Source organism: Mastigoproctus giganteus, chromosome 10 (assembly GCF_048544385.1).
Source record: "Mastigoproctus giganteus isolate SK-2022 chromosome 10, ASM4854438v1, whole genome shotgun sequence".
NCBI classification, from domain to species: Eukaryota; Metazoa; Arthropoda; class Arachnida; order Uropygi; family Thelyphonidae; genus Mastigoproctus; species Mastigoproctus giganteus.
The window spans coordinates 213,716,810-213,744,790 of record NC_143584.1 but is presented as its reverse complement, the minus strand read 5'-3'; the positions used below and the strand labels follow the sequence as shown (position 1 = coordinate 213,744,790).

Here is a 27,981-nt window from a genome sequence, read left to right as displayed (position 1 = left end):
TAATTTCTGAAGAAAATGGAAATGGATACGAAATGAATGATTAATAGAATTTGAGGGAAGTTCACTTCCCAGAAGCAAAAGAAAAACTATTGCAAGGTTGATAAATCCTTACTAATCTTCATTAGTCCTATACAAGTTTTGGGCTTCCAAGATGCAGACTTGATATTACGTTGACTTATTTTATTTTTTGGGATTAATATTTCAATATAGTAGGAAGTTAATACTGATTAATTCTTTCAAACAATACAGTAATTGTAATTTTAATAATTGTAATTGTAATAATAAATTAAATATTTCACCCAAATACATCAGTAGCAAGTGACTTCAATTATTTTTCTTACATTCATTGAAGTTTGTCACCTTATGTTTAGTAGAATGAAACAAAGCAGTATTCAGATTTTTTTCCAAATCAGAAAGGAGAGTTTGGGTAAGAATTTAATCTTATAAGCATCTGCTGATGACAAAACAAGATCATGTTCTTATTTGTGGCAATGTGCATAATTTATCTGATACAGTGTATGATATGCATACATTAATTTGGAAGAAAAGTCTGTAAATTCTTTTCAGAAAGTCTGATTTTTGATTACTAAAGGTTGTAAGGTATACATGAAACACAGCATTGTTCTGCTGGATGCGCCATTATTCATTTCACAGTCTGCAATCTGGAAATACAAGTTCCGGATTGCAGATAGTACTAGAAATTTACCAGTTAGTTTGGTAAACTTCTATTGCTGTTTGTAACCTGGATCGAGCCCGTCACGGGCTCGATCCAGATTTTAAACAGCAATAGAAGTTTTTTGGTGGTGACCACCAAATACGGAGGAAGTGGAAAGGTCAGGGAATGACCACCACATATCCCAGATGCTAATGCTCCTAAAAACCAAATAACTAACTTGTAACCTGGAGCCAGTGTGTAATCTCTTATATGTATTTTTTTTTTAATATAAAATATAGATTTTTTTAAATGTATTTTATCATTATGGTAATCTTGTATAAAAATAAGGAATAATCAGTATTGTGATATGTCCTAATTGTTTTGTGCAGTGCAGTTTCTGATAGGATTGTATTACCTAATCTATTTCATCAGGTAGTATTTTTATTTGTATTTCACTATTGTCAAGAGTAGCAGAGAATAACTGTCATGAAATCAGTTACATGTCCAGTGCAAGCTTTTGAAATTTCTATGTGATACATAAACCAGAAGTTATTTAATGGTAGAATACCTATTTATTAAGACTAATAACAGAATAACTTAAATCTAGTAACTACAGAGTGTATACTTCTATCTTCTATAATCCTAGGCACACCTTTCTATAAATGAATATGATTTGGCTATGCAAGATTTCCAAGCTGTATTGAAAGTTGACCCCTCAAATAAAGCAGCCCAAAACCAAATTGTAATGTGCAGAAATAAACTGAAGCAGCAGTTGGAAAAGGAGCGCAAAACATATAGAAATATGTTTGAGAAATTTGCAAAACAGGATGCAGAGGTAATTAGTGTTTTTAATCCTTTACTGGTGCTTTGTTTTTACTAATAAAACAAGATTACATGGCTTAAATGCTTGCAGGTTGATAATTTAAATATAGTATCATTTAATTAGTGTGCCCAATTGAATATTAAAGCAGACCATATTTTAGAAAAGATAAATAGTTAATGTGTTATAGTATTTTTTTATTTTTTTTTTTTTTTCATATAGATATAGGAATTAAAAACTAGAAGTTTTTAACCTGAAATGTGTGTTGTTGGCATTCCTGTGCCCACTGTACCCATAAGTTGCTTCTTTTTAGCTGACAAGAGGAGTGAAACCAAGTGAGGCTTATGCCTCTGTGACCAGTGGTTACAGAAACAGATGCCTGATACATCCCGTTGCACAATACTTTTTACTGTGTTGTCATTTGATTGACCTTGCTCCATCTCTTAGACCACATGATTCTAGGCTTTTCATACTGGCAGTCTGTCTCCAGCCATAGGACTGGCATGGGCTGGATGTTTTATGGTTGTTCAATCATTCATGGTGCCCTCTAGACACTATTGTGCATTAGCACCCCTGCAAAGTGGTATTATCTGTATGGGTGGCACATCTGCAACCATTGTAAATGGCAGGCCAAATGTCTGTGAGGTACACACTGGCCAATTTTTTAAAGCTATTCATGATTTTTAGGATTATTTAAAATGGTGTATATCGAAAAACATGTCATAAATACAGTGGATTTATGTTTTAAATAGTTAAAACATAAATTCAAGATAAAATTAAGAAAATACAAATAAATTCCAGTAACAAAAATAGTAATATTTTATTTTTATCAGAGAGTTGATATTTGTCAAGCAATGTGCAGAGTATTTTCTAAATTTCCATTAATTCAAAAATATATACAGTAATACCCCGAAGTTACGCGATAGGTGGGTCCGACGAAAATCGCTGAAGTCTGGGTACAACTGTGCATATAAATACATATAAATTTTGTTTAATTGGGACCAAGGACTAACAAAAACACTAGTTTAAAAGAAAAATATTTAATAAAATTGCAGTTATTTATACATATTAATACAAATTATGTATTAAAAAAATAAATGAGTTACGTAAAAAAGTTATTTCGACGTCGATGGCTTCATAAAATCTAACAAATTCGTCTGACGACACAGCGCCTTCTTTTTTTCACGCAAAATTTCTTCATAGCAAGCTAATAATTTTTTTATTCCTTGCTCTGTAGCTATAACGCATTCTTCGTTGGAGTCTGTTTTCTAAAAATTTTAAGGCCTTTTCAATTGAGCTGAGACCTGTCAAGCTTGCAATTGTCATGTGCTTTTCTGGTGGAACTGGGTCTGAAGTGTCGGATACTTCAGTGACGTTTTGCTCACGCATCTCTATGAGCTCATTCATTGTCAGCTCCTCACTATGTGAATCCAACAGCTCGTTGACATCATCACCATTGACTTCCAAATCTAATTGCCTGGCAAGATTAACAACTTCTATCATATGAGTGACATGATCAGTTTCTGGCGTTGTTGTTTTTTTTTTTCATCTCGTTTTTGAAAAAAAAAAAAAAATGGACAAAGTTTCTTCCAGACACCAATGTTTTTTGGTGAATTTCATCCCAATATTCTTAAATGATTTTTATGGCATCTAAAACATTGAATTGTTTCCAAGAGTCTTTAACAGATATCACTATTTTGTCTCATAGCTTCATTCAGACGTGCAAACGAACGCCTCGTGTAGTAGGCCTTGAATGTTTTGATGATTCCTGGTCCATCGGTTGAAGCAAGCTGGTTGTGTTTGGAGGCAAAAACACAACTTTCACACGTCGGTCGAAATTAATTACGGTGGCAGGAGGGTGACTGGGTGCACTGTTAGTAAGAAGGAACAATTTAAATGGAATCTGTTTAGACTTGCAATAACGTTCAACTTCGGGTATGAAGTGGTGACCAAACCAGCCCTCAAAAACGGAAGCTGTCACCCAAGCTTTATGCTTTGACTTCCAAATCACTGGTAAGCTAATTTTAGATATATTTTTTAAAACTCTTGGGGTTTTTGGAGCAATAAATTAATAGAGGTTTTAACGTGCAGTCACCAGCTGCATTCCCGCCGACCATCATGGTCTTTGGAAACCTTAAAGCCTGGAAAGTTTTTTTTTTTTTTTTTTTATTCATGAAAACGATGTAATTTCCGACAAAAGTTGAGCAAATTTGAACGCACACATATAAATATGACAGTTGGAATGCAAATTCTTGTATATGTGTGCAGCTCATGGGGCAGCAAAGTTGAATTTTGTTCATCTTTCGCTCTCACTCTCCACCGTCGCACCGTATATGGATAGCATAGGAAAAACGACCTTGAACACAGTGGGCGGCAGAGTTGCCAAACAAAAAAATCAAGAACCGCATAACTCCGAATTCGCATAAGTCGGGGAATCTGAGCAAGTGGAAGAATCCCATCAGCATTGAGCCTGCTCAAAGCCTTATACACCTCAATTAGATCACCCCGCAGGTGCCTAGTCTCCAGCTACTGCAACTTGCAGAATTTAAGCCACTCTTGGTAAGAGCACCCCCTTTGTTCCTCTCACCAATCTTATTGCCTTTCTCTGTGCTTGTTTTATCAACTATGTCCTTCCTAAAATGAGGCCCTCAAACCTGTACATAGTATTCAACGTGTGGCCTGACCATTGCCTCATACAAAGGTAAAATCACCTTGTTTGGTTTTTTTTTTTTTTTTTTAAGGAGCATTAGCAACTAAGGCCATATTGCTCCGAGATATGCGGTGGTCATTCCCTGACCTTTCCGCATCCTCCGTATTTGGTGGTGACTGGCTTGAACCCCGGTTTAATCAAGAAGCGTGTGCTATGCACTGCTGCTCCTTTCCACCTGGCTATGGAGGTGCCAAAAATCACCTTGTCTCTGCTAGCAAAATTCCTATATATCATTGACAAAACTCCATAACCTGCTCTAGCAGCCCATCTGCATTGCTCAGAGAACTTCATAACTGACTGCACAATTAACCCGGGTCTTTTTCATTCTCAACTTCCCTAATTGTAGTACTTTGCATTTGTCAATGTTAAACTTCAGTTGCCACTTCTCCACACATCTACCTAACTTTTCTAGATCCTGTTGTAGTAGCATACAGTCTTTACTGTCATTAAAAACTCTGCCAACCTTTGTAACATCTGAAAACTTGGACATAAAGCCTGATATACTTTCATCGATAAATACAAAAAATATGCCCAGCACTGAACCCTGGGAGACTCCACTAATAACATTTAGTCCACGGAGCGCAGTGTGCATTTATTACCACTCTCTGACGTCTTCCATTCAATGATCCCTTTATCCATTGTAGCAACTTGCCCTTAATGCCATACCACTGCAATTCGTACAGCAGTCTTCTATGTGCAACAGTAGCCAAAGCTTTTTCAAAATTCAAATATATGATACAAAATTATTTTTTGCATCTAGTTCCTTTGTGACTACATCGTAGTATCCATTCAAAGTGGTCAGACAAGACCTCCCATTAACAGACCCATGCTTTGTCTGAACTATTACTGCAGTCTTGTCTAGGAAATCCTGGAACACTTCTTTAACCAGTGACTCCATTATTTTCCCCAGAAGAGAAGTTAAACTAACAGGTCTATAATTATTTTGTTACCCTTTGAACCCCCCTTTGTTTGTAGTGGAGATACATTTGCACATCTCTAGTCCATGGGGACCTCTCCTGAATCAAAGGATCCCCTTTGTTTGTAGTGGAGATACATTTGCACATCTCTAGTCCATGGGGACCTCTCCTGAATCAAAGGATGCTTTTATTAATTATCTTTAAGGGTTCCCTCACAGAAAAATTGTAAAAGATGAAGGTTGTAAATTATTAGGAGTGTACAGGTGAGGAAAAATTTTTTTTTTTTTTTTTTTTTTTGGCCTCCAATATAACTGGATATATTCCATCCACCCCAGTTGCCTTTTTATATTTAACTTCAATTTCTGCTCTACTTTATTCTCCATTATTACAAAATCATTTAGCTCCTTATTAGAGTTTAGTAAACTTCTGTCTTCCTCTTCCTTACAGAATTCCTCATGTGTGAATGTAGATGCAAAATACTGATTTAGTTTGTCAGCTATCTGAGCAGGATCATCAACAGTTCAACCACCAATATCAAGTGGACCAATCTGATTTATACTCTTCCTTCTAGAGTTTACATAAGCAAAGAAGTTTTTGTTGTTTTTCTTTGCATCCTTTGCGAAGGATTTCTCGTAATCAGCTTTCGCGTGATTACAGACTAGCTGTAATCACACGAAATTACAGATTACTTTCGCTGATTACAGACTAGGTTATATTTGCCGTAGGCTTCTGTGTCACCTGATAATTTATACGCATCCCATGCATTCTTCTTCTCTGCTACGAGCCTCATTAGTTCATGTGACATCCATATAGGTCTAAATCTTGAACAGTATTGCTTAGTTGGTGTGAAAAGCCTAGTAGCTTCCAAGAGTATTTCCTTGAAGGATAGAATTTGCTGTTTTTATCCTCATCCGTTGATCCCACTGTACAGAATTTAAAAACCGTCAGAGACCACAGTGGCCACCTTTACTAGAGCAAAAACCCTTTAAGTAAGTAAATAGGCAATAAGTACAATGTGATCATTGTCACCTTGTGGTTCCTTTATATGCAAATTCTTAATTCATGAATAATCACTGATGATAATCAGATCTAGAGTATTACTCCCTCTGGTTGCCTCTCAAACATGTTTCTGTAGAAAACAATTCTCTAATAAATCCACAAAAGTCTTGCTAGCGGGCAAGTGACCAACCCACAAGTTCCAGTCAATATCTGGAAAATTAAAATCCCCCATTACATGACATTCTGATTTACTGCCCCAAGGTAGCAGTTTTCCAATCCACCTAACACTGCCTCGATAGCATTAGCAAATATTCTTGCACCCTTTCTATTTAAGTGTATCCCATCTCTGTAGAAGCAGCCTCTCTTGTTAGCAAGCACAGACCATGCCAAAAAAAAAATTCTACCCCATGACCTTTGCACAATCTCCCCAGGGCCAAAGTGATTGACAGGGCTCTCATCATATACTCTTTACTATTGTGTGTGGGTAGAATTGCAGACCCTTTCAAATTTAACCCTAACTCAACTTTTTTTTCAACATTGACCTGCTTGTTAAGTAAATATGCAGATCTCTTTCCCTTGGGTCATTAGGTACAATATCACCTTTTGTACCCTTAAAAGATATCTATTTTTTTTTTTTTTTTTTTTTTTAATGTGAACCCCAAACACGAGAGGTATTAGAACCTATAGTACTTAGTACCGTGCTTGGGTTGGAGGTTGAGAAGACGAAAGAAGATATTTGTTGACATTGGACTTGAACTTCTGTAGATTGTAATTTTCAGGAAATACGTATGAAGGACGGTTGTTCCAGAAAACGGCAGTTGAATGAATAAATGAGGAAGATGAAAAGTTGGTTCTGTGGGTTTGAAGTTGGACAGTAAATAGATGTTGGCTGGTGGTGGCACGTGTTCGGACTGTTTTGAAAGAGAGAGCGGGAATTATAGAAGCCAATCCAGAAGAACAGTGCCCACGGAAGTATCTGTAAAAGAGGCAAGCAGCAGAAACAGTGCATCTATGAGAAAGCGAGTGGAGAGACTCTGTTAGAGATGAGTCATTAATTAACCTAACTGCCCTCTTCTGAATGGAATCAAGAAGCCTGAGAGAGGTTTTGGGGGCACACCACCCCAAATGTGGGAACAATATTCCATGGCAGGGCAGATTTGCGATTTATACAGAGTGAGCAGCTGTTTGGAAGAAAAGTAAGGCCGAGAGCGAAAGAGAAAACCAAGTTTTTTAGATGCAGAGGAAACAATATTTGTAATGTGCTTGTGCCAAGAGAGATTAGAAGTCAGGGTAATCCCCAAAAGAGGTATATCCTTTTGCCTAGAAATTGGAGTGTCACTAAAGATAAGCATAGGAGCAGACGAATCCTTTTTGCGAGATATAAGACAAGACTGAGTTTTAGAAGGGTTGAAATCAACGAAGTTGTCTTTGCCCCACTGGAGAATTACCTGAAGATCGGCATTTAAGGAATTGGTAGCAGATTTTCGAGAAGTTGAAGCTGATTGAGCAGGACAGGATTTCTCAAAACGGAAAGTTGAATGCAATGTGCTATCATCGGCAAAACTATGGATAGGATTTCCAGTCAATGGAAGAAGGTCATTGATATACAAGAAGAAAAGAGTGGGGGAAAGAACTGAACCTTGGGGGACACCGGCATTAGTGGAGAAGTTAGAAGACAGAGAGCCATCTACCATCACCCTCAGTGAGCGATCAGAGAGAAAACTGGATAACCAATTACTAAAAACAGTTGGCAAACCATAAGATGGAAGCTTGTTTAGAAGACCTTTATGCCAAACACGATCAAAAGCCTTTGAGATGTCAAGAGCAACTACTTGTGTTTCACCGAACCTTTCCATTGAAGTAGTCCATAAATGGGTAACATAAGCCAGGATATCACCAGTGGATCGACACTGGCGGAATCCATACTGGTGATCGTTGATCAGACGGAAGGTTTCTAGGTAGTTTAAGAGTTGGCGGTTAATTGATTTCTCCATTACTTTAGAAAGAGTAGAAGTAATTGCAATGGGACGATAATTGGATGGGAGTGATTTGTCACCCTTTTTAGGAACTGGCTGGATATGAGCAAATTTCCAAGCAGAAGGAAAAACACCTTTGGAATAAGAAAGTGAAAAAAGGCGGCAAAGAATAGGAGTAAGTTCAGGAGCACAGGTTTTGAGAACAAGTGGAGAAATACCATCAGGACCTGGAGCTTTCTTAGCATCAAGATTCATCAAAATCCTTCTGATATCCTTTTGACGGAAGACCACAGGAGGCATTGAATGGAGCGTGTTAGGAATGGTGGGAGGTGTTTTACCAAGATCATTAATACATGAGCTCAAAGAAAAATGGGATGCTAGCAGGTCAGCTTTATCCTTGGCTGAAGTGACAACAGAACCATCTGGTTTGGACAGAGGTGGAAGCAGAGATGGGCAAAAGTTGCGGCCAATAGCTTTGGCAAGAGACCAGAATGCTCGGCTACCATTAGGGCAAGAAGCAAGTTTTCTACTCTTAGCCTGTTCAAACTCTAGTTTGGACTGATTAATAACTGCTTTACAATTGTTGCGAGCTTTGGTGTAGGCAGAAAATGAAACTGAAGAATTAGAAACAAGCCAATTACGATATGCAACATTCTTCTCTTGAACAGCCTTAGCACATTTATTGGAAAACCAAGGTTTAGATAAAGGATGAGATTTTAAAGTGGAGTGTGGGATAAAGGATTCCATTCCTGCAAGAATAATTTCACTGACACGATCTGAGCAAACGTTGACATCAGAAGTTTTGAAACAGTAATCAGACCAAGGAAAAGAAGAAAAGAAGTCACGCAGATCATCTCATTTTGCATTCTTGTAATGCCAAACAACACGAGGTTGGGAATAGCCATGAGATAAAGGTTCCATTGGAGAAGAGACAATCACCAAGTTGTGATCTGAAGTGCCTAAAGGACCTCTCACTTCGACCGTGTACTTAGAAGGGTTGTTTGTGAGAAAAACATCAAGCGTATTGGCTGTATGATTCGGATTGTCCGGTATTCTTGTAGGTAAATGAACAATCTGTGCTAGGTCATTAGTAATTGCAAAAGCCTCAGCATCTCGACCTGCTGGGTCAGTGTGACTAGAAAACGGAAGCCAGCTGGAGTTGTGAACATTAAAATCACCAAGGAAAATTACCTCACTGTTAGGAAAGTTGGACTGGAGAAAGTCAAGTTGCAACGAGAGGAAGTCAAAGAGTTCCAAGTGATTAGTGGAGTTGGGAGAACGGTAGAGACAGATGAATTTGACACAAAGAGGTAGAGAGATTTTAAGCCAGAGAAGATCGAAGAGAGGAGATTCCAAATTGCCAAGTCTCTGACAGGGAATATCAGAACGGACATATGCACAAGTACCACCTTTGAGGCGAAAGGAATCATACAGCGAATAATTTGGGCATCTGAGATGAGCAGTAGTTGAATCAACCGATAACTGAGATTCTGTCAGAAAAAGTACATGTGGTTTGGCAGACTGCAAGTGGAAATGGACGTCGTTGAGATTAGAATTGAGACCACGTATATTTGTGAAATGAATTAGGAAGTCCTTGGGAGGTTTAGATCTTTTCGCAGATAAGCTTGTTCTATTAGTTTGACAATTCATGGTGTATTCAATAGTAAGAAAAAGTGGGTGGGACATGCTGTATGAAGTAATGAAATTTTTGGATATGGCGTACATGTGGTAAGAATATACCCAGATCCTTGACATAACGTGGCCTCGACAATTCTCCCCGCATACACACTACCTCGGACTCCCTCCAGTCACTATCTGGCAGAGTAGAGGTAGCAAGATTATACACTAGCTGATCCGGAAGCCTCCTAGAGAGTTACCAATAGGTTCGGTCCAGTGTACTAACTAGCGGCCGGCCTGCGAAAACCGTTTTAGAGCTGTACCCTCGAAATGTAAGGAATATTGGATCTCGCCACGACGTTCATCATAACCTCAAAAGTCATCAATCATACTGCATGATGGAAGAGATAGGGAAGGGTTGACTGGAACTTAGCTCTAGAGACTAAACATGGGTTCCACCACTTCAAGCCTCCAATAAGCAAAGGGGTGGTATTTCACCAGTTGATGAGAGTCATCTACCACCTAGTACTGCCTGGTAACATAGAGGGGCGGCGTTCCTCCATGTGGTGTGGGCGCCACACCTCGACCCCTGCTTACGTTGGTTCACACCTGGGTGGTCACCCACCATCTGCTTGTGCATGGAGGTTATACCCAGGATTACTAACAGTCCCACAATCGTGAAGGTGCAAGCAGAGGATTTGGCTGTTACAGACAGTCCGGACTTCGCCGAAATTGGGTCCACTTGACTTGAGTGTCACCCGAATATCAGTTCCATCAGCGTTTTAGACTCCCAGGTAGCAAGTACAGCTTGTCTGGCATATCTGAGAGAATGTCTGTGACAACCTCAAGGACCAAAAGATATCTGCTCTACATCATCAACTTTTGCCCCTGTCAGACATACCCTGGTCCTGCTCCACCTATCCTTTTTTGCCTAATGTATTCCCTGTCTTCTTGCCAATAGAGTTACCAGCAATAACATCTCCTGTGCAACCAGCCCACAAGAGCTAGTTATCAGCAATTACACGGAAATTCTTAATTTCCTTGGCATTGTTGCAATTTATTAAAATGTTGCTTTATCTGTGTAGGGTGAAAAAACCAGGCTTTCTCTTTTCTGAATTACTTTTAACCCTATAGAGGTTTCTGAATTCAATCTGAGTTTCTTTTATCAAGCCAAATCAAAAATGGACAGTCCCATCCATTTTGCCTCAACTTTTAACAGAATTCTAAAGTGAATTTAGAAATATCTGTAAATAAGCAATTAGTTTAGTGTATTGCATGTTCCAGATACAAGTTTTCTTAACATTACAGTCAATAAACAGATTTGTTGCTTTCAAAATGTGGAGTTATGTTTTAATTACTTTTTAATATCTATAAAATTATGGCACCATGGATTCTTCACCGTTATGTTAATTTTGACTCCATTTTGTAACTGGAGAAGTTTAGCTGTAAAATACTGATACACTAGAGCAGGGGTCGGCAGCCTTTTTCAAGTGAAGAGCTATTTTTTTTAAATCTAATTAAAAAAAATATATATATATATATATATATATCCCAAGAGCTGTATGTTAGCTTAAGCTGGGATGGGGAGGGGGAGTTTTTTTTATTAATACTGAAAAAATGTACATTGAATTAGTGACTTTTGCTGCTGGACTTCTTGAGCAAGTTGCTCAACATCAGGCAAGTATGCTGTAATTTTCATCTTTAAACATGCTGAGATTTGCATTGTTCAGACAGTTTCTTGATTTACTGTATTGTGCAAAATTTAAGGACCGGTCAGGTTTCACCTGTGGCTTCTCATAGGAGTGGCCAGGATATGGGAAAAGCATACCAAAGGAACCTCGTGAGGTACAGAAATGATGATACAGATGCATCACTGCCAAAGATGGAACAAAGGGAAGAGGTGGTCCTAGGTAGGAGATATGGCCACCCCTAATGTCGATGCAGGTTTTGCGCCACCTGTCTATACTTAGAACAATGTTGTTGATAAGTTCTTGCAGTAACATCGTCCATTCCTCTGTCAGCGCTATCTTCAGCTGGTGAGTGTGGATGTGCCGCTAGGCATCTTCCAAGAGCGTCCCATATGTGTTCGATGGGATTTAGATTGGCAGAATGGGCAAGCCAATCCATATGAACAATGTCCTCACTTTCCAAAAGTATATCAACAGCTGCAGTGCGATGGGGTGTGTCATTATCATTGCTAAACACGAACTCTGGGCCAATGGCACCCCGGAACAGACACACATGGGGAAGGATTACCTCAGTACTGTAGTGTGCACCGGTTATAGGTACTGCCTTCCAGTATCTGAAGTTGTGTACGTCCATCCAAGGTAATGCCTCCCCAGACGAGAACATATCGAGCCCTTTCAGTGGTGATGTTTGTGGGGGTGATACTGTATACCAATCTCTTGCCAGATTAGCTGACGTCCAGAATCACTGCTGAGACTGAATCTACTCGCATCAGTAAAGAGTACCTTAAGTAAAGATTGTGTAGTTGTAACCTTTAGAAATAGTGTTGGTCCTTGAGTTTTGCACACCAGTGTATTTTTAATTAAAGTTCATGTTCGAAAATATTTGCTTGCAAATATATGTTGGTTGTACGTGCAGGCTAAAAGATGCTGCAGTTACGTGTTCAAAGAGCCGCATGCATCTTGCGAGCCACAGGTTGCTGATCCTCGCACTAGAGTAATTTAATTTTTTTTTTTTTTTTTTGATTTGGTAGTTGTTGGCGCATCGGCTTCTGTGGCCATATTGCACCTCCCAAGGTTTTTGCAGTACTTTGATCCAAGCCCGAGGCGGGAATCGAACCCGCGACCTTTGGGTTGCCGGGTAGGTACTTTACCCACTCGGCTAGCCCGGTCGGCTCAGTAATTTAATAGGATGTTATAAGATTTTAGGCATCAAAACAGGTGGTCAGTAAGAATGCATGCTCATTTTGATTCTAAGGGCATACAAAATACATCTGATTTAGTCCCCTCGACGTGGGCACCTGTACGTGGTGAGGGGACCTCCCAGCGACGCTGCTGGACTTAGCATCACTGGGATCCACAGCCCAGGTTCCAGGCTTACATCAATGGAATCCGGCGTGTTTGCCGTGCGCTGCGACCCGTGGAAATTCGGAAAGGGGGAACCTGGTGGTTGAGGGGCCCAGCTTCGATACACCACTTTGGCCCCTGCTTCGACAAGATGGGTGGTCCTGGAAGGCCCGGCTAGGATCAATCGGCTAGTAGGCTCGCCTGCGAGGGTCAACCGCCGTGTCAATGCCACGCCCCTACCCTCATGGTCCGAGGGACAGGATTCAGGCTGGTGGCGGTGCGGGTATAGTGTCTGGGTAGCCCTGGCGTCCCACTCGCGAGCGCATTTATTGTATGCCAGGTAGTGGGCGTCCCTTTGGGCTCCGTGGTGGGTGGGGAGCCCGGGCACTGAACCACTTCAAAACTTCATGAATCCTGATAAATATATTCCTTCAGGGGCCCCAACCCGGTCCCTATCTGAAAACAGAGACAGAGAGACAGATAGCATTATTGCTACAAAGAGGCAGCGAACCAAATTACCATCAGGGTCAGTCCCAAGGTTCTTAATCATGCATTCTACCAATGAAACACCGATTGGTAAAATGTCGCCCTTTTTTATTCAGAAAGGGTTAGATGGGTTAGCAGGTTCACCCAAATCAGTTAAGAGGCTTCGTTCTGGAGACCTTTTAATTGAAACAAAAAATGACAGGCAATCAGAACATCTACTCCGAGTAACATCAATCGGAGCAATACCCGTAACAGTGACACCACACAGAACACTCAATTCATCGAGAGGTGTCATTTCGGAGTGGGACCTTCTCGACGTAACCGACAAGGAAATCTGCTCCGAATTAAAACCACAGGGAGTCAGTGCCGTCAAGAGAATCACTGCGCGAAGGGATGAAAAAATTCTTAAAACCAGGAGCGTTATCCTGACTTTTAACTCTCCTAAACCTCCTGATGAGATTAAAGCTGGATACATCAACTGTTCAGTGCGTCCATACGTTCCGAACCCTTTACGGTGTTTTAAATGCCAGAAGTACGGACATCTCCCTGCTATGACCATTCCTCTAAAGGAGTCTTTCACTCCCATCACGCGTTATCTCTTAAGTTCTCAAAAACCTGCATAGAAGGACCAATCAGCTGCCACTCCTATATCGGTACCTCCTAATCCTCCACAAGTAACAAAGGTAATTATGAAAGAAAAGAATAAGAAAGGGGAAGTCTCCCCTAGTACCCAAGAAAAGATGGATGTCGAGCAGAAGGAGGTACCCGAAGATTCAGTCTTGGAACTCTTTGCGGAGGAAGAAATGGACACGGGACAGCGTCCATTCTTCCCCAAAAAAGATAAATCCGAGACTGATAAAAGTAAGCCCTCAGCACCTCGGAAGCCGCCTGATGGACCCACCAAGCCGAAATATTGATGACATCAAGGCCCTCCTGCAAAAGCACGAGCCAGTTTGCTTTTGCTTGCAGGAGACATATCTAAAGGCAAATGATGATCCCACCATGCACATCACATTTTTTCGAAAGGATAGAATTGTGGATGGCCCTGTACATGGGGAGTGGCTATCCTTGTGGGTAACCAGACCCCAGTTCAGCCCTTGCTAATTACAACTAGCATGGAAGCTGTTGCAATTCGCCTTTCGGTGGGATTTATATTAACAGTTTGCTCTCTTTATTTGCCACCTGGGAATGACATCCCCCAGGAAGACCTTGATGATCTTGTAACGCAGTTGTCCCCCCCTTACTTACTTCTCGGGGATATGAATGGACATAACACCCTGTGGGGTAGTGCTAACATCAATGGAAGGGGACGAGTCATAGAGCGTATGCTCAATGACCTTTCCCTTCTAAATACTGGAACAAACACCTTCTTCCGCATGCCTACCCGTACTTTTTCTGCCAATGATCTCTCTATCTGCTCCCCTTCTCTACTCCCTTCACTCACTTGGGAAGTGGAGGAGAATCCATACAGAAGTGATCACTTCCCCATGATAATCTTGTTACACAGTGGGAGACCATGTCTTCCTCTTAGGTTATCAGGGTGACTGGAATGCCTTCCAACATCAGGCAAATTTTGACCTCAGTACAGTCAGTCGGGAGCCGATCAATGATGCAGTAAAGTACATCACAGAAATCATCGTCCAAGCAGCTGCGAACGCTGTTCCAAAAACATCTGCCCGGTTTCCACCATTTCCCAAACCTTGGTGGAATTCACAATGCACAGCAGCAAAAAAGGCTCAAAACAAAGCGTGGGGGATATTTCGCCGATATCCTACCACGAACAACCTTATAGCCTTCAAACGTGCACGAGCCAAAGCACGCTACATCCGTCATCAAAGTCAAAAGGAATCGTGGATCCGTTTTACATCTATTAACCAGTCTACCAACAACTCTAAGGTAGTCTGGGATAAAATCCGGAAAATGAAGGGAAAATATACACCCCACCCTTCTTCAATCCTAGATTATAATGGATGCGCTATTGCAATAGCCAATTCTCTTGGGGGAAACATTCTCTAACATCTCTGCAACATCTTCGTATTCCCCAGAGTTCCTGGTCCTGAAATATAAAATCGAAAAACGGGCACTTAATTTTAAGTCCCAGGGCCTCTATCCCTATAACGGGGCATTCACTATAGAGGAACTGAAAAGAGCCCTCGCTCTTTCGAAAGCAAGTGCTGTTGGACCAGATGGCATCCATTATGAAATGATTAAACATCTTTCACCAAAATCTATGGATTGTCTGCTCCTTCTGTATAACAGAATCTTTACTGAAGGGCAGTTTCCGGACTCCTGGCGAAAGGCAATCGTTCTTGCCTTTCCTAAGCCAGGAAAGGATCCAAAAGTCACCACCAATTATCGTCCAAATTTTTAGCCAATCGATCTTTCCAAGTTCGTGTGGGATCCTCACTCTCTCGTTCCTTCAGCCAAGAGGAGGGGGAGTACCACAAGGATCAGTATTAAGTGTCACGCTTTTTGCCATCAAAGTCAATTCCATCACAGAACAACTTCCTCCAACTGTAAATTGTGCCCTCTATGTTGATGACTTTAGCATATTTTGTCAGTCATGCAACATGAGGGTTATTGAAAGACAACTGCAGAAAGCCATTGATTGCCTTAATTCCTGGGCACTTGCTAATGGCTTCAGGTTCTCGCCGGAGAAGACCGTTTGCATACACTTTTGTCGCAAGCGTAATCTTCATCCTGAACCTGAATTGAGGCTCGGACAAAATGTTATTCCAGTAGTGTCAGACACAAAATTCTTGGGACTTGTTTGATAAAAAGTTGACCTTTCTCGAACATATTCGTCAACTTCGTACAAAATGCACAAGGAGACTAAATATTCTCCGCTCTCTCTCCTCCACGCGTTGGGGAGCAGATCGATGCACCCTACTACGGCTTTACCGTGCACTTGTACGACCCAAATTAGACTACGGGGCCCAGGTATACTCCTCAGCCAGAGACAGTGCCCTTCGATGGCTTCACCCTGTCCATCATCAGGCCATCCGTATCGCTACTGGAGCATATCGCACATCTCCTGTCCAGAGCTTATACGTCGAAGCAAACGAACCATCATTATCCCTTCGACGTAAGCAGTTGTCTTTAAACTATGCTTTAAAGTTGAAATCCCTGCCAGACCATCCTACGTGGACATCCGTTTTTGAGCCACGTTGGGAAAACTTGTACAATACCCATAAGACTGCCAACCGACCTTTTGGCATTTGTGTCCAAAAGCTACTCAGAGTTTAACATCATGGTAGACAAGGTTGCACAAACAGGAAAAGAAATTCCCCCACCGTGCGACTTTTCCCTTAAGAAATGGGTAAAGTCTGAGACCTCATCATCTGTCTACCAGCAGCTCTACTCTGCACACCAAGCTGAGCACTCAGACTTCCTGCCCGTTTACACAGACGGCTTGAAGTCTGAATCGTGCGTAGGATCTGCTGCTGTCTTTCCGGACACTATAATAACTATAATATCTCAGCAGATTCCTCCCAAATCCAGCATATACACTGCAGAGCTGTATGCTATAGAGCTAGCCTTGGATCACATTCGAACTTGTCAATTCCAAAGGTCAATAATATATTCCGACTCTTTGAGTGTATTACAGGCTTTATTATCTATGAGACACAATTCTCATCCAGTTCTTTGTTGGGTTCAGCAGAAGATACATTCTCTTCATGAATGCAAGTTTGATATCCGCTTCTGCTGGATTCCTAGCCACATTGGGATAAAGGGAAATGATTTGGCTGATGCTGCAGCCAAATCAGCAACACCCACTGATAATCGTTGCCTGTCAGTCCCCTATACAGACTACAGGCAAATAATACGCAACAAGATATATTCCCAATGGCAAGAACTATGGCACAGACAGAGAACAAATAAAGCCTGTAATAGAAACATGGCAGTCTAGTCTGCGCAGGAATCGGAGCGAGGAAGTTGTTCTTGCTCGACTCCGCATAGGACACGGTCATTTGACACATTCTTTTCTGCTGAGGGCGGATGACCGTCCTATGTGCGAGTCTTGCGACACCGTTTTAACTTTAAAGCATATTTTAATAGATTGTGTTAATTTTACCCATGTTCGCAATATATATTTTACCGCTTTTACTCATCCAACTGAGCCTTATACACTCAGTCAGATTTTATCAGACAACAACCACGTGTCGGCAGTTTTTAAATTTTTACAAGCTATCAATATATACACACATATATAAAGTGGATAATTTACTTTTAAACGTATACTGCGTTATATATATATAAATAACAATTTGACAAGGTAATGTTTTTAAAGGTTACCAGAATTTCTTTGTTGATATTTTAATTGTTTCCTGGTGCAATATAACCTTAGTTGTTTTTGCGCCAATAAAACCAAAACCAAACCAAACCAAACCAAATCTGATTTAGTTTTCTATAGAAACTCTGATGAGGTGCATGTGTGGAAATACAACGGAGTTACTGATGGTAGAATGCTGAAGGTGATAATATTGTGAGACAAAAGGTGACTTGAGGCAGGTTCAAAATCAGTCAACAGTTACATCCCAGGATGCCACACGGAGCATTGTGTTCTTAGTGGTCCAACAATGACAGTTTATAGGTAAAATATAAAGAAGTCTTAGGAAAGGATTCAAGATGGGTTTGTCCCTTCCACAGGAGTTTGACTTGGTACAGGTAATGTGGTTTCTGATCCCAGGCTAATCTCTAGTTTAGTTGAGGTTCAGTCTAGAAATTGATCTACGTAAGGAGGAAACATGCACTGATCTGTTGGCATTGGTTTGGGAAGGCTCGAATGGCTACACTCATTTCCATATCTTTGAAGGAACCTTCACTTCTTGTAAGTCCCATGTGAAGCTTCTCAGAAAACCCTTGAATAAAATTGCTTTTCCAATTGGTAAGTCAATTTCAAACCAATGATAAGTTTTAGGTGGAGTAGCAAGCCAAATTTCTAGAGTTGGAGCTTGTTAAAATTGTTTTGGAAATTGAATTAGGGCATAGACCAGGGGTAAAAGTTGATGTCGTAAAGCATGTCATCTTTTAAGGGCACAAAAGGTGATATTGTTGTACACGTTGGCACAAATGACATTAAGAGTACAAGTACAGGTCAGTGTTGCAAAAAAAGTTGAGAATTAGGGTTAAAGTTGAAAGTGTCTGCAATTCTGCCCAGACACGATAGGAGGGATTACATGATGAGCGCTTTGTCAATCTATTTGGCCCTGGAGGAAATGTGCAAGGCTCAAGGGGTAAAATTTTTTTCAGACTGGTCTGTGCTTGTTAACAGGAGAGACTGCTTCTACAGCGATGGGATACACTTAAATATAAAGGGTGCAAGAATATTTGCCGATGTATCGAGGCAGTGTTGGGTCGGAAAACTGCCAACTTCGGGGGATTCACGGACTAAAAGGTTAAAAGTAGCCGCAGGCAGAGGTGAAGGTGATTCTTGCACAACTTCTATTAGAATAAGGAGTGACCTGGAGCGAGGGGTTTTTCCCAGACTGATGGCAATCATCGTGAAACAGGGGGGGTATATGGGATGTGTTAGGGTAACTAATAATAAGAACATGTATAGTAAATGAATTTGAAGGATATCGTTGGGATAGCAGAGATGTGGTGTCACACAGATATAAGGAATGCAGAACTGGAATTTGGGGAGTACAATGTGTACAGACAGGAAGGGAGGAGGTGTTATGCTGTTAATTAAGAAAAACATAAAATCAAAAGATGTGCATCCAGTTGATATAGATGAACAGTGCACTGTTGAGTCAGTTTGGTGTGACATAAGCACTGCAACAGCAAAAATAAGAGTAGGAGTGTGTTATAGGCCTAATGACTCAAATGAGTACAATGAACAATTGTACAGAGAAATAGAGCGGGCTAATAAATCAGAATGTCTTATAATGGGGGATTTTAACTCCCAGATATTGACTGGAACTTATGAGTTGGTCACTCACACACTAGTAAGACTTTTGCGGATTTATTGGATGATTGTTTTCTGCAGCAGCATGTTCGAGAGGCAACCAGAGTGGGTAATACTCTTAATCTGGTTATCAGCAGTAATCATTCGTGTATTAAGAATTTGCAGATAAAGGAACCACTGGGTGGCAGTGATCATTCGTGTACTGATGTGGGATTTACTTAAAGATATAATTACCATCAGGGGTAAAGGAAAGGGTTTTTGTTTCCGTAAAGGTGAGTACAGTGGTCTCAGACAGTTTTTAAATTCTGTAGAGTGGGATCAACTGACGATGTTACCAACAGTAAATTCTAAGTGGAAAGCATTCAAAGAATTAATCGTGGATGCTACTAAAAGTTTCATACCTATTAAGAAATATTGTTCAAGGTTTAGGCCTAAATGGTTATCAAATGAACTAATGAGACTCGTGACAGAGAAGAAAAATGCATGGGATGCATATAAATTATCAAGTGACTCAGAAGCCTATGGCAGATATAAGCTAGTCTGTAATCAGGTCACAAAGGAGGTTAGGCATGCAAAGGCAGATTACAAGAAATCTTTGGCAAAAGATGCTAAGAAACACAGCAAGGATTTCTTTACTTATATAAACTCTAAAAGGAAGGGGATGAATCTGATTGGTCCACTAGCTATCGATGGTTCGACTGTTGATGATCCTGCTCAGATAGCAAACAAACTGAATGAGTATTTTGCATCTACATTCACACATGAGGAGTTATTGAGGTTTTAAAATGGCAGAAGGTTATCAAATTGTAGCAGGGTGCTTAATGATTTTGTAATAACTGAGAGCAAAGTGGAGGAGAAATTGTTGAAGTTAAACATAAGAAAGGCACCTGGGGTGGATGGGATCTATCCAGTTATATTAATGGAGGTGGCAAAGCAACTAAGCAAACCCCTAGCCATAATTATGAGAGCATCTTTGGACTCAGGGGAGGTCCCCACAGACTGGAGATGTGCAAATGTATCTACAATTCACAAAGGGAGATCGAAGGGTGACAAGAGTAATTACAGACCAGTTTAACTTCTGTTCCGGGTAAAATAATGGAGTGACTGGTTAAAGATGCATTGCAGAATCATCTAGACAAGACTTCAGTTATAGCTTGGACACAACATGGGTTTGTTAAGGGAAAGTCTTGTCTGACAAATTTGATAGGATATTATGATGTTACAAAGGAACTGGATGCAAAAAAATAATTTTGATGATATATATTTGGATTTCAGGAAAACTTGACACTGTTGCGCATGGAAGACTATTGTACAATTTGGAGCAGAATGGTATTAAGGGTAAGTTGCTACAATGGATAAAAGGATGGTTGAGTGGGAGAAGATAGAGGGTGGTAATTAATGGGTGCTGCTCTTCGTGGAGTCCCACAGGGTTCGGTTTTGGGTCCACTGTTGTTTTGTATATTTATCAATGATATTGATGAAAGTATATCAGGCTTAGTGTTAAAGTTTGCAGATGATACAAAGGTTGGCAGGGTTGTTAATGACAGTAATGGCAGTGTGCTACTGCAGCCGGATCTAGATAATTTGGACAGATTGGCTAAGAAGTGGCAACTGAAGTTTAACCTTGACAAATGCAAAGTACTGCATATGGATAGAAGTAACCCCAGAGAAACGTACCAACTGTGTGGTACTACACTTAAGGTGGTAGAAAATGAAAGACCTGGGTGATTGTGCAGTCAGATATGAAGTTTTCTGAGCAATGCAGACAGGCTGCCAGGGCAGGTCATGGGGTTTTGTCAATGATATATAGGAATTTTTCTACCAGGGAGAAGGTGGTGATTGTCCCTCTGTATCTGGAGGCCTCATTTTAGGATGTAGATTTGCTTGAACGTGTAGAGAGAAGGACAACAAGATTGGTGAGGGTAATGAAGGGATCTGATTGAGGTGTATAAGACCTTGAATGGGTTGAGCACACTGAATTCTGATGGGATCCTTCCACTTGTTCAGATTACAAACCTAAGGGGGCATAAATTCAAATTAAGAAAAGACAGATATAGAATTAATGTGCCAGCAGGTGGTTAATTGCTGGAACAAACTTCCATCTGTTGTGGAAGTTGATAGGTTAAATAAATTTGAGGATCTGGACAGGCATTTGGAGGGAATGGCATTTTTTTTTTTTTTTTTGGCTGATGCTGCATAAGCTTTCTTGCATCACATGCCACTACTACATTGTAAACTAATTTTGAGTTGTTGGGGATGATTGTAGCTCCTTTAAAATTTTTCAGTTTTAATTTTTTGCAGGACTGCCTTAGTTGTGGTAATTCTAATTCAAGAAAGAGGCAAATTTCTTTTCAAACTGTATTAAGTTTTAATAATAGTCATTTATGAATGATTTGATAGAATATTCCATTAAATACACATTATTTTTGCTTTATGGTAGTAACTTAATTTTTGGATATCAATGTCATTATGCAGAGAGATTTATTACTTCCTGTGTATATTGGCATAACCAAATATGAAAATTGTTAGTGTTCTTGTACAAATATAATATTCCATAAATTGTATTGTTTGATAAATAACAGTTAAGGGACTTATTTTCTTTATATAGCGCAAAGAAAATAAAGAGAGCAACTTTGAAAGTGGAATTTATGAATGTCCCGAAAAAGGTGGAAAAGAAAATATCAATGCTGAAGAACCTATGGAAATCAGTTCTGAACTCAGTGATACCAAGAATATTTCAGATGCTACTTCAGTATGATGTGGTAATATCTGAATAACCACTTTCAGGAAGAAAACAAAATTCTCTATTTGGATGTGCATGCATTTAAAACTTTAATCTGTTAATTCAAAATGTTTGCTGGCAAAATTGTGATCTTTTGGTTGAACTGGTATTAAAGAGAAGAGTAGTTCACATCATTCCGTTATTTTATTTTTTTTTTTTTCATAGCCTGTTATTGTTTCACCAATAAAATGTATATATGCAAAAATGTGATTTCATTTGTGATTTAGAAAATTCTGTTTACCATGTTCAACTGCTTAATCCATTCTTGCTTGTCAACTAGAAGATTAAATGTAGTTTATGGAAGTTTAATAAAGTTCTAAGAGTTAAAACTAGAGCAATGTTGAAGGAATTACTGCGCAATAATTTAAGAAATTGTGACAGCTGCTTTGGCAGTTCCCTCCTAACACATTTAATCAAAAATGGCTATATCTTTTAGACCTCACAATAACAAAATCAGTTTATTTTAGTTTTTGCAATCAGCATTTGATTTCTACACTGTCACAGCATGGCTTATATGCAATTAGAACCACACAGACATGCTGTTACATTAATTTTGATGTTCCAGTTGAAGATGCACAGGTCCAATAGCAATGGTGAGATCTAATTTTTGCAATGTGGTGTAAGTGTGCATTTCTGCAGTAACATGCACAGTAAAATCTGTTAAACTTCTGAGGAGTACAAGAATCACCATGTACTGAAATTTCACTGTATAGGTTCTGTTGCACTTTTCTAATATATAGAAATAGCAAATTCCACTTAAACCAATATTAAACAAATGGAAAATATACATACTAAGTAAATACACTTGTACATAGATTATTTTAAAGCATTTTATAAGAAAAACAGTATTCTGCCACACTAACTACAGAAATACTGTAGTGTGGCAGATTTATGGAAGTACTATTGCATGTAACCTTGGGAAAGAGGTGGGTGCCCAAGGATGTTTCTATGAGTCAAGTTATAGAAACATTTAAGAAAAAACATGTTGTTATTTGACAAGTATGTGGAAACTTCATTCAAATTTGCAGTGAGAATTACTTTATAATTTTTTTTTTTTAAGAGACTGTTTAGCAAAGGAATGTAAATTACTGACAAGTTTAAGGTGGGGAATGTAAAAACAATCATTTCATGCTGATATCACCCTTTCAATAGTAGTTTACAAAGATGATCTAGAGTCAAGCCTATCTTAAATCATTGAAGCTGTGAGTTGGGTAAGAAATAAAGGAAATTATAATCATGTTTTAAGAAAAAAATAAGTGAAATTAATGGATGGAAGCAGTGGTAATGCAATACCAAAGGGTGCAGGTAGAAGATTTATCATTAAATACTCTAACCCCTGATGTGAATGTTAACTGTTAATTATACCAGATAAATTTACTGAATGTAACAGGGGCTGTTACATTCAGTAGTGGCTGTGTTAATGTGCTCTCAATTATATTAAAATTTGGTGGTTTAAGCATAAAAAACTGAAAATACATTACTGTACAGAGGATTCATTAGATGCATATATTATATCTGTGGTAAATATTTATGCTCTAGGATTAAAATAACAGTTTTAACGGTTAGCATGTTCGAAGAATACAGAAGATTGTGCAGCAGTTAATGCCATATAAAAGGAGTGAATTTGAAATACAGGAACAATTATTTTAAAACTTAATGTTTTCATAAAGGGGTAAGACTGCAAATCAGCAGGAAACATTGCATGTTAATGGTTTGGGAGAAAATTATTTTAAAATATATTCAACATGATAGAAGAGGGATAATAGCATCACCTTTTGAATAAATTCATTGACTGAAGATATGACTACTTGTGCAAATCTAATGAATAATATATATCCATTTATATACATAGACTACCTCTGGAAACCAGGCAAAAGTTGTAAGTGGGGCTCTGCTGTAGTCACCTTTACTCTTCAAGAACATCTTGTGGGATGCACGATGACTCTTCCTATGATTAAAACCGGTCCCTTTCAAAATTGGCCATGTGGTAGGCAATGGCATACTACCACATTATCAGATGCCACAGAGACCAAAACAAAACCAACTCCAAAAACTGCTGTTAAAGGAAGCCCTTCAACTAAGGTGGAAGGATGGGATCAATGAACTTTTGGGCGTGACATTTTGCTGTGCCGCTTGTATATCACATGATCGATGCAGTTAGAGAAATTTGTTTGTGGCCACAACAGCTCCTCAAGGAACTATGTGATTGGAAGAAGAAAGGGCTGTAGACCCCGATCTACTTGATGAAAATTAATACAAAATACAAAGTTTCTTTTCTTAGAAAAATTTTTAAAACCCATAACTTAATTTTTAAATTTATAATCCCTGTAAGTTATTAGAATCTCTTAACCACTATGCACGTGGCAAAACTTTCAACCAACTAAGCAGATTACTATGAGGTGAGTGCTGAAAAATTAAGCTAAGCTATATATCCACAATCTAGTCATTACATCACAGCACATAAGTACTCCTTAAAATATCAGTCAATTTAACACAAATCCTTTTAACTATTTATTACACCTCTTCTGCAGTCTGTCATTTCCACGTTTTCCCCAATGCATTCAGATCTGCACGATAGGAAACTTCATTTCGCAAAACTATTAGTCAAATACTTTTCCGACAAACTCCACATTACATTCTTAAAGAAATGTCTCGCATATGAGATAATCCTCAATTTCGCTTGTATCTGCACCAAAAATACTGTTAAAAAATACCCTTTTATTATACACCATAATTTATTAATTATGGCATAACTATTGCCATAATTAAAGCCGAATTACGGAAAAGATACAAAGAAAAATATCTCCTTTTAGACCAAATACATACCCTCAAATTCAAGCTTAAAAGAGAACTAAACCCCCACAACTTGGTACAATTACGTACAACAGAACAACACACGAATTCAGGGAATTAAATCAGATTACACAAAAGCACACCAAGAAATGGGATACACTCACCAGAAGACAAAAAAATCCCCAACAACTTGGTTGTTAACATCTCTACACAAACATTTTCCCCTAATGAACTTTCTAGTCTAGAATATGGATTCAATTTCACCATTAACAGCAACCAGTAAAAGATGCCATGATTGAAATACAAACTAAACTTGACAACCACCCAGATAAATATTATATTATACATGAAACCAATGCTGTTTTTAACTCCCAATTAACTAGTAAACCTAATATTCACCAACAACAATTAACCCACATACAAGACTTCATGAAAATTCCGAACATTGTAATACAAAAGGCAGACAAAGGCAACACCATCGCAATCATGGACAAAAATACATATAAAGAAAATGTTACACATCTTGTCAGATTCAATGACATACAAAGTTTGCAACATGTTTAACATTAACAAACTTAAAAATAAACTTGATGGAATCCTAAGAAGACTCAGAGCCAACAAACAAATTAATTTACACACCCTCCAGCAAATAGGCATATGCAGTAATATTCTCCCAAACATTTTTGGAATAGTCAAACTCCATAAACAAGATTATCCTTTTAAGACCCATTGTTTCCTATATTCCTCGTCAAAATTATTTCACCTTTAATGAAATTTTCTCGGTTCAGAGTCTACAATACTAAACAGGCACATGACCGTATAACTTCCATGACCATATCTGAAAACGATATTATCGCGTCCTTCGACGTCGTCTTCCTATATACAAACGAACGCATCGAAACCATGCTACTGGCTCTTAAAGAACTATTAATTACAGCCGACACTTTGACAAAACATACTGACTTAAACATTGACATTTTAGAACTCACGTCACTGTTACTTGATGCCAAACAATTTAAATTTCAAAACAACATCTACGAACAAATTTTTGGCCTCCCCATGGGCCTTGGTATCTCTGTCCCTTTATCCAAAATCTACCTCGCTTCTATTGAAGAAAAAATATTCCAACCCTTTCCCCTAGGGATTAAACTATATATGAGATTCGCAGACATGTCCTTTTAATAGGCAACAAAACAACTATCGATACTTTACTGAACACATTTAATACAACACATGAGAGACTCAAATTTACCCTCAAAATAAACTGATAATAAAATTAATTTTCTAAACCTCACTATATACAAAATAAGTACATATTTAGGCACAAAAATATACAGAAAGAACACACATACAGGTAAATTCTTACATTACCACTCACACCATCCTCTATACATCAAAAAAACAGTTCTATGCAATCAGATATACAACGCTATCAAATATAATCACACACAAACAGACCTATCCGTAGAATTGCAATACCTCACCAAAAAATTCATCGACAGGAAATACCCATTACAACTAATAAAAAACCATCACCAAAGTCCATAATAATACTAATAACCCAAGAAAAATTTAATAACCACGTGAATAAGATACACAAACCCCTTATCGCCCTCCCATACCATCAACAATATGCTAGACGACTTCAACAGATTTTTAAAAATACAGATCAAATTAATATTTACATCTCATAACAAATTAAGTTCTAAATTCAATTCATACAAGGCAACATACGAGTATGGGACACAAGATCATAATAACATTATATATTTAATTAGATGCCAATCAGATTGTCAAGCATGTTACATAGGCAGTACAACAGCAAAATTTGGGACATCAAATTTCTAACACTCGTGCATACTACCACTTTAATAGCTTCAAATCTAATTTAGCAAGTACAGAACTAACACATGTTCAATCTTATAATCAAAACCCATTCAGCGATTGCAATAGTTAAACTAAATTCCAGTTATAAAATCCTTCAAAACGAAGTCCTCGTCATTGAGTGGTTTAAGCACCACACATCACTTAACATATTAAACAAAAAGATTCCCGCCAACTTCTTCCCTATTTGGAATTTAGCACGTATTAAATTTCCGCATGCACTGAAATGCATTTCGGGAACCCAACCTGTATATAACACTCTCGCACGCGCTCCCCTCCCCACTATAGCTAACTGAAGTTGATTTCGAAAGTCACTCGTGCGCGGCTATTAGCTTTTATCTCACTTCATTTAATTTATTTTAATTAGACAACCATAGAATGGAAGGTGCACTTTCCTTTCTTAGGAAAATTTTTAACGCCCATAACTTAACCACTATGCACATGGCAAAACTTTCAACCAACTAAGTGGATTACTGTGAGGTGAGTGCTGAAAAATTAAGCTAAGCTATATCCATGATCTAGTCATTACATCACAGCACATAAGAACTTAAAATATCATCAGTGATGTAGGTTTCATATTTGTTTTAGTTGTTTCTTCTATGGTTTTAACTTATGGAAAAAATGGCCCTTTGAGATAGCTGAACTTTTGATCTGGGTAGAATCAACCATCAATGATTGATCTGGCTGGAAATCCCTTGCATTTTGATGTGGTTCAGAATTGTTAGGACTGAGTTTTTTTTGTGCAGTTCATCTGTTTACTGAAGTTGGATCTTGGGGAACTGAGGCATAAACTGAAGTGTTTTCTAATCTTGATTTTGGCAACAAGCTCAGAGGTGTTGATTATTATGGTTGCATTGCCCTTACCAGCTTTAAGTATAGTGGTGGATTTAATCTTCCTTAAGGTGTTTGATTGCTGATCTCTCCTCTCTAGATAGGCTGTTCTGATTTACAAGTTTAATTAGTGGTTTTTTCCCCCACAAGGAAGACCTTAAGCATCTACCCTGGTCAGCCATACCCTGGGTATCTGTGAGATGAACTGGAAAGGACTGTGTTTACCATCAAAATCCTCTGCCCAAGTCACTCTAGGAATTAAGTACAGTTTGGTTACATGGATGGCATAATAGTCCTTGTCACTTTTTGATACCTTGGTTCAATGTCACAACAGAGCAACAATTCGGGTCAACGACAGTGTACAACATACTATTAATTCATGGTCCCAATAAAGTGGCTATACGTGTATCATATTAGATTCTTTTAATGGTATAAATAATAATTCTTGCTGATAAACTACAGTTTGTAGAATTAAAAAAATACAAATTTACAAGTTCTGTATAACACAACTAATAACCTTGATGTCACATAGGAGTCTGTTTTCTTGTACAGAATCACTAGTGTTCCT

At 38.8% G+C, this 27,981-nt stretch overlaps 1 protein-coding gene across 1 annotated transcript in view; it reads left to right on the top strand.

Moving 5' to 3' along the window:
- The window catches only part of Fkbp59 (FK506-binding protein 59kD), an 82,307-nt gene extending 60,255 nt beyond the window's left edge, over positions 1 to 22,052 (top strand). Inside the window, exons 6-7 of the mRNA XM_090382365.1 lie at positions 1,302 to 1,490; positions 21,732 to 22,052. Coding sequence (XP_090238491.1) covers positions 1,302 to 1,490; positions 21,732 to 21,881 — 339 coding nt within the window. The 3' untranslated portion in view covers positions 21,882 to 22,052. The remainder of the gene's footprint in view (positions 1 to 1,301; positions 1,491 to 21,731) is intronic.
- Positions 22,053 to 27,981: the final 5,929 nt, after the last annotated feature.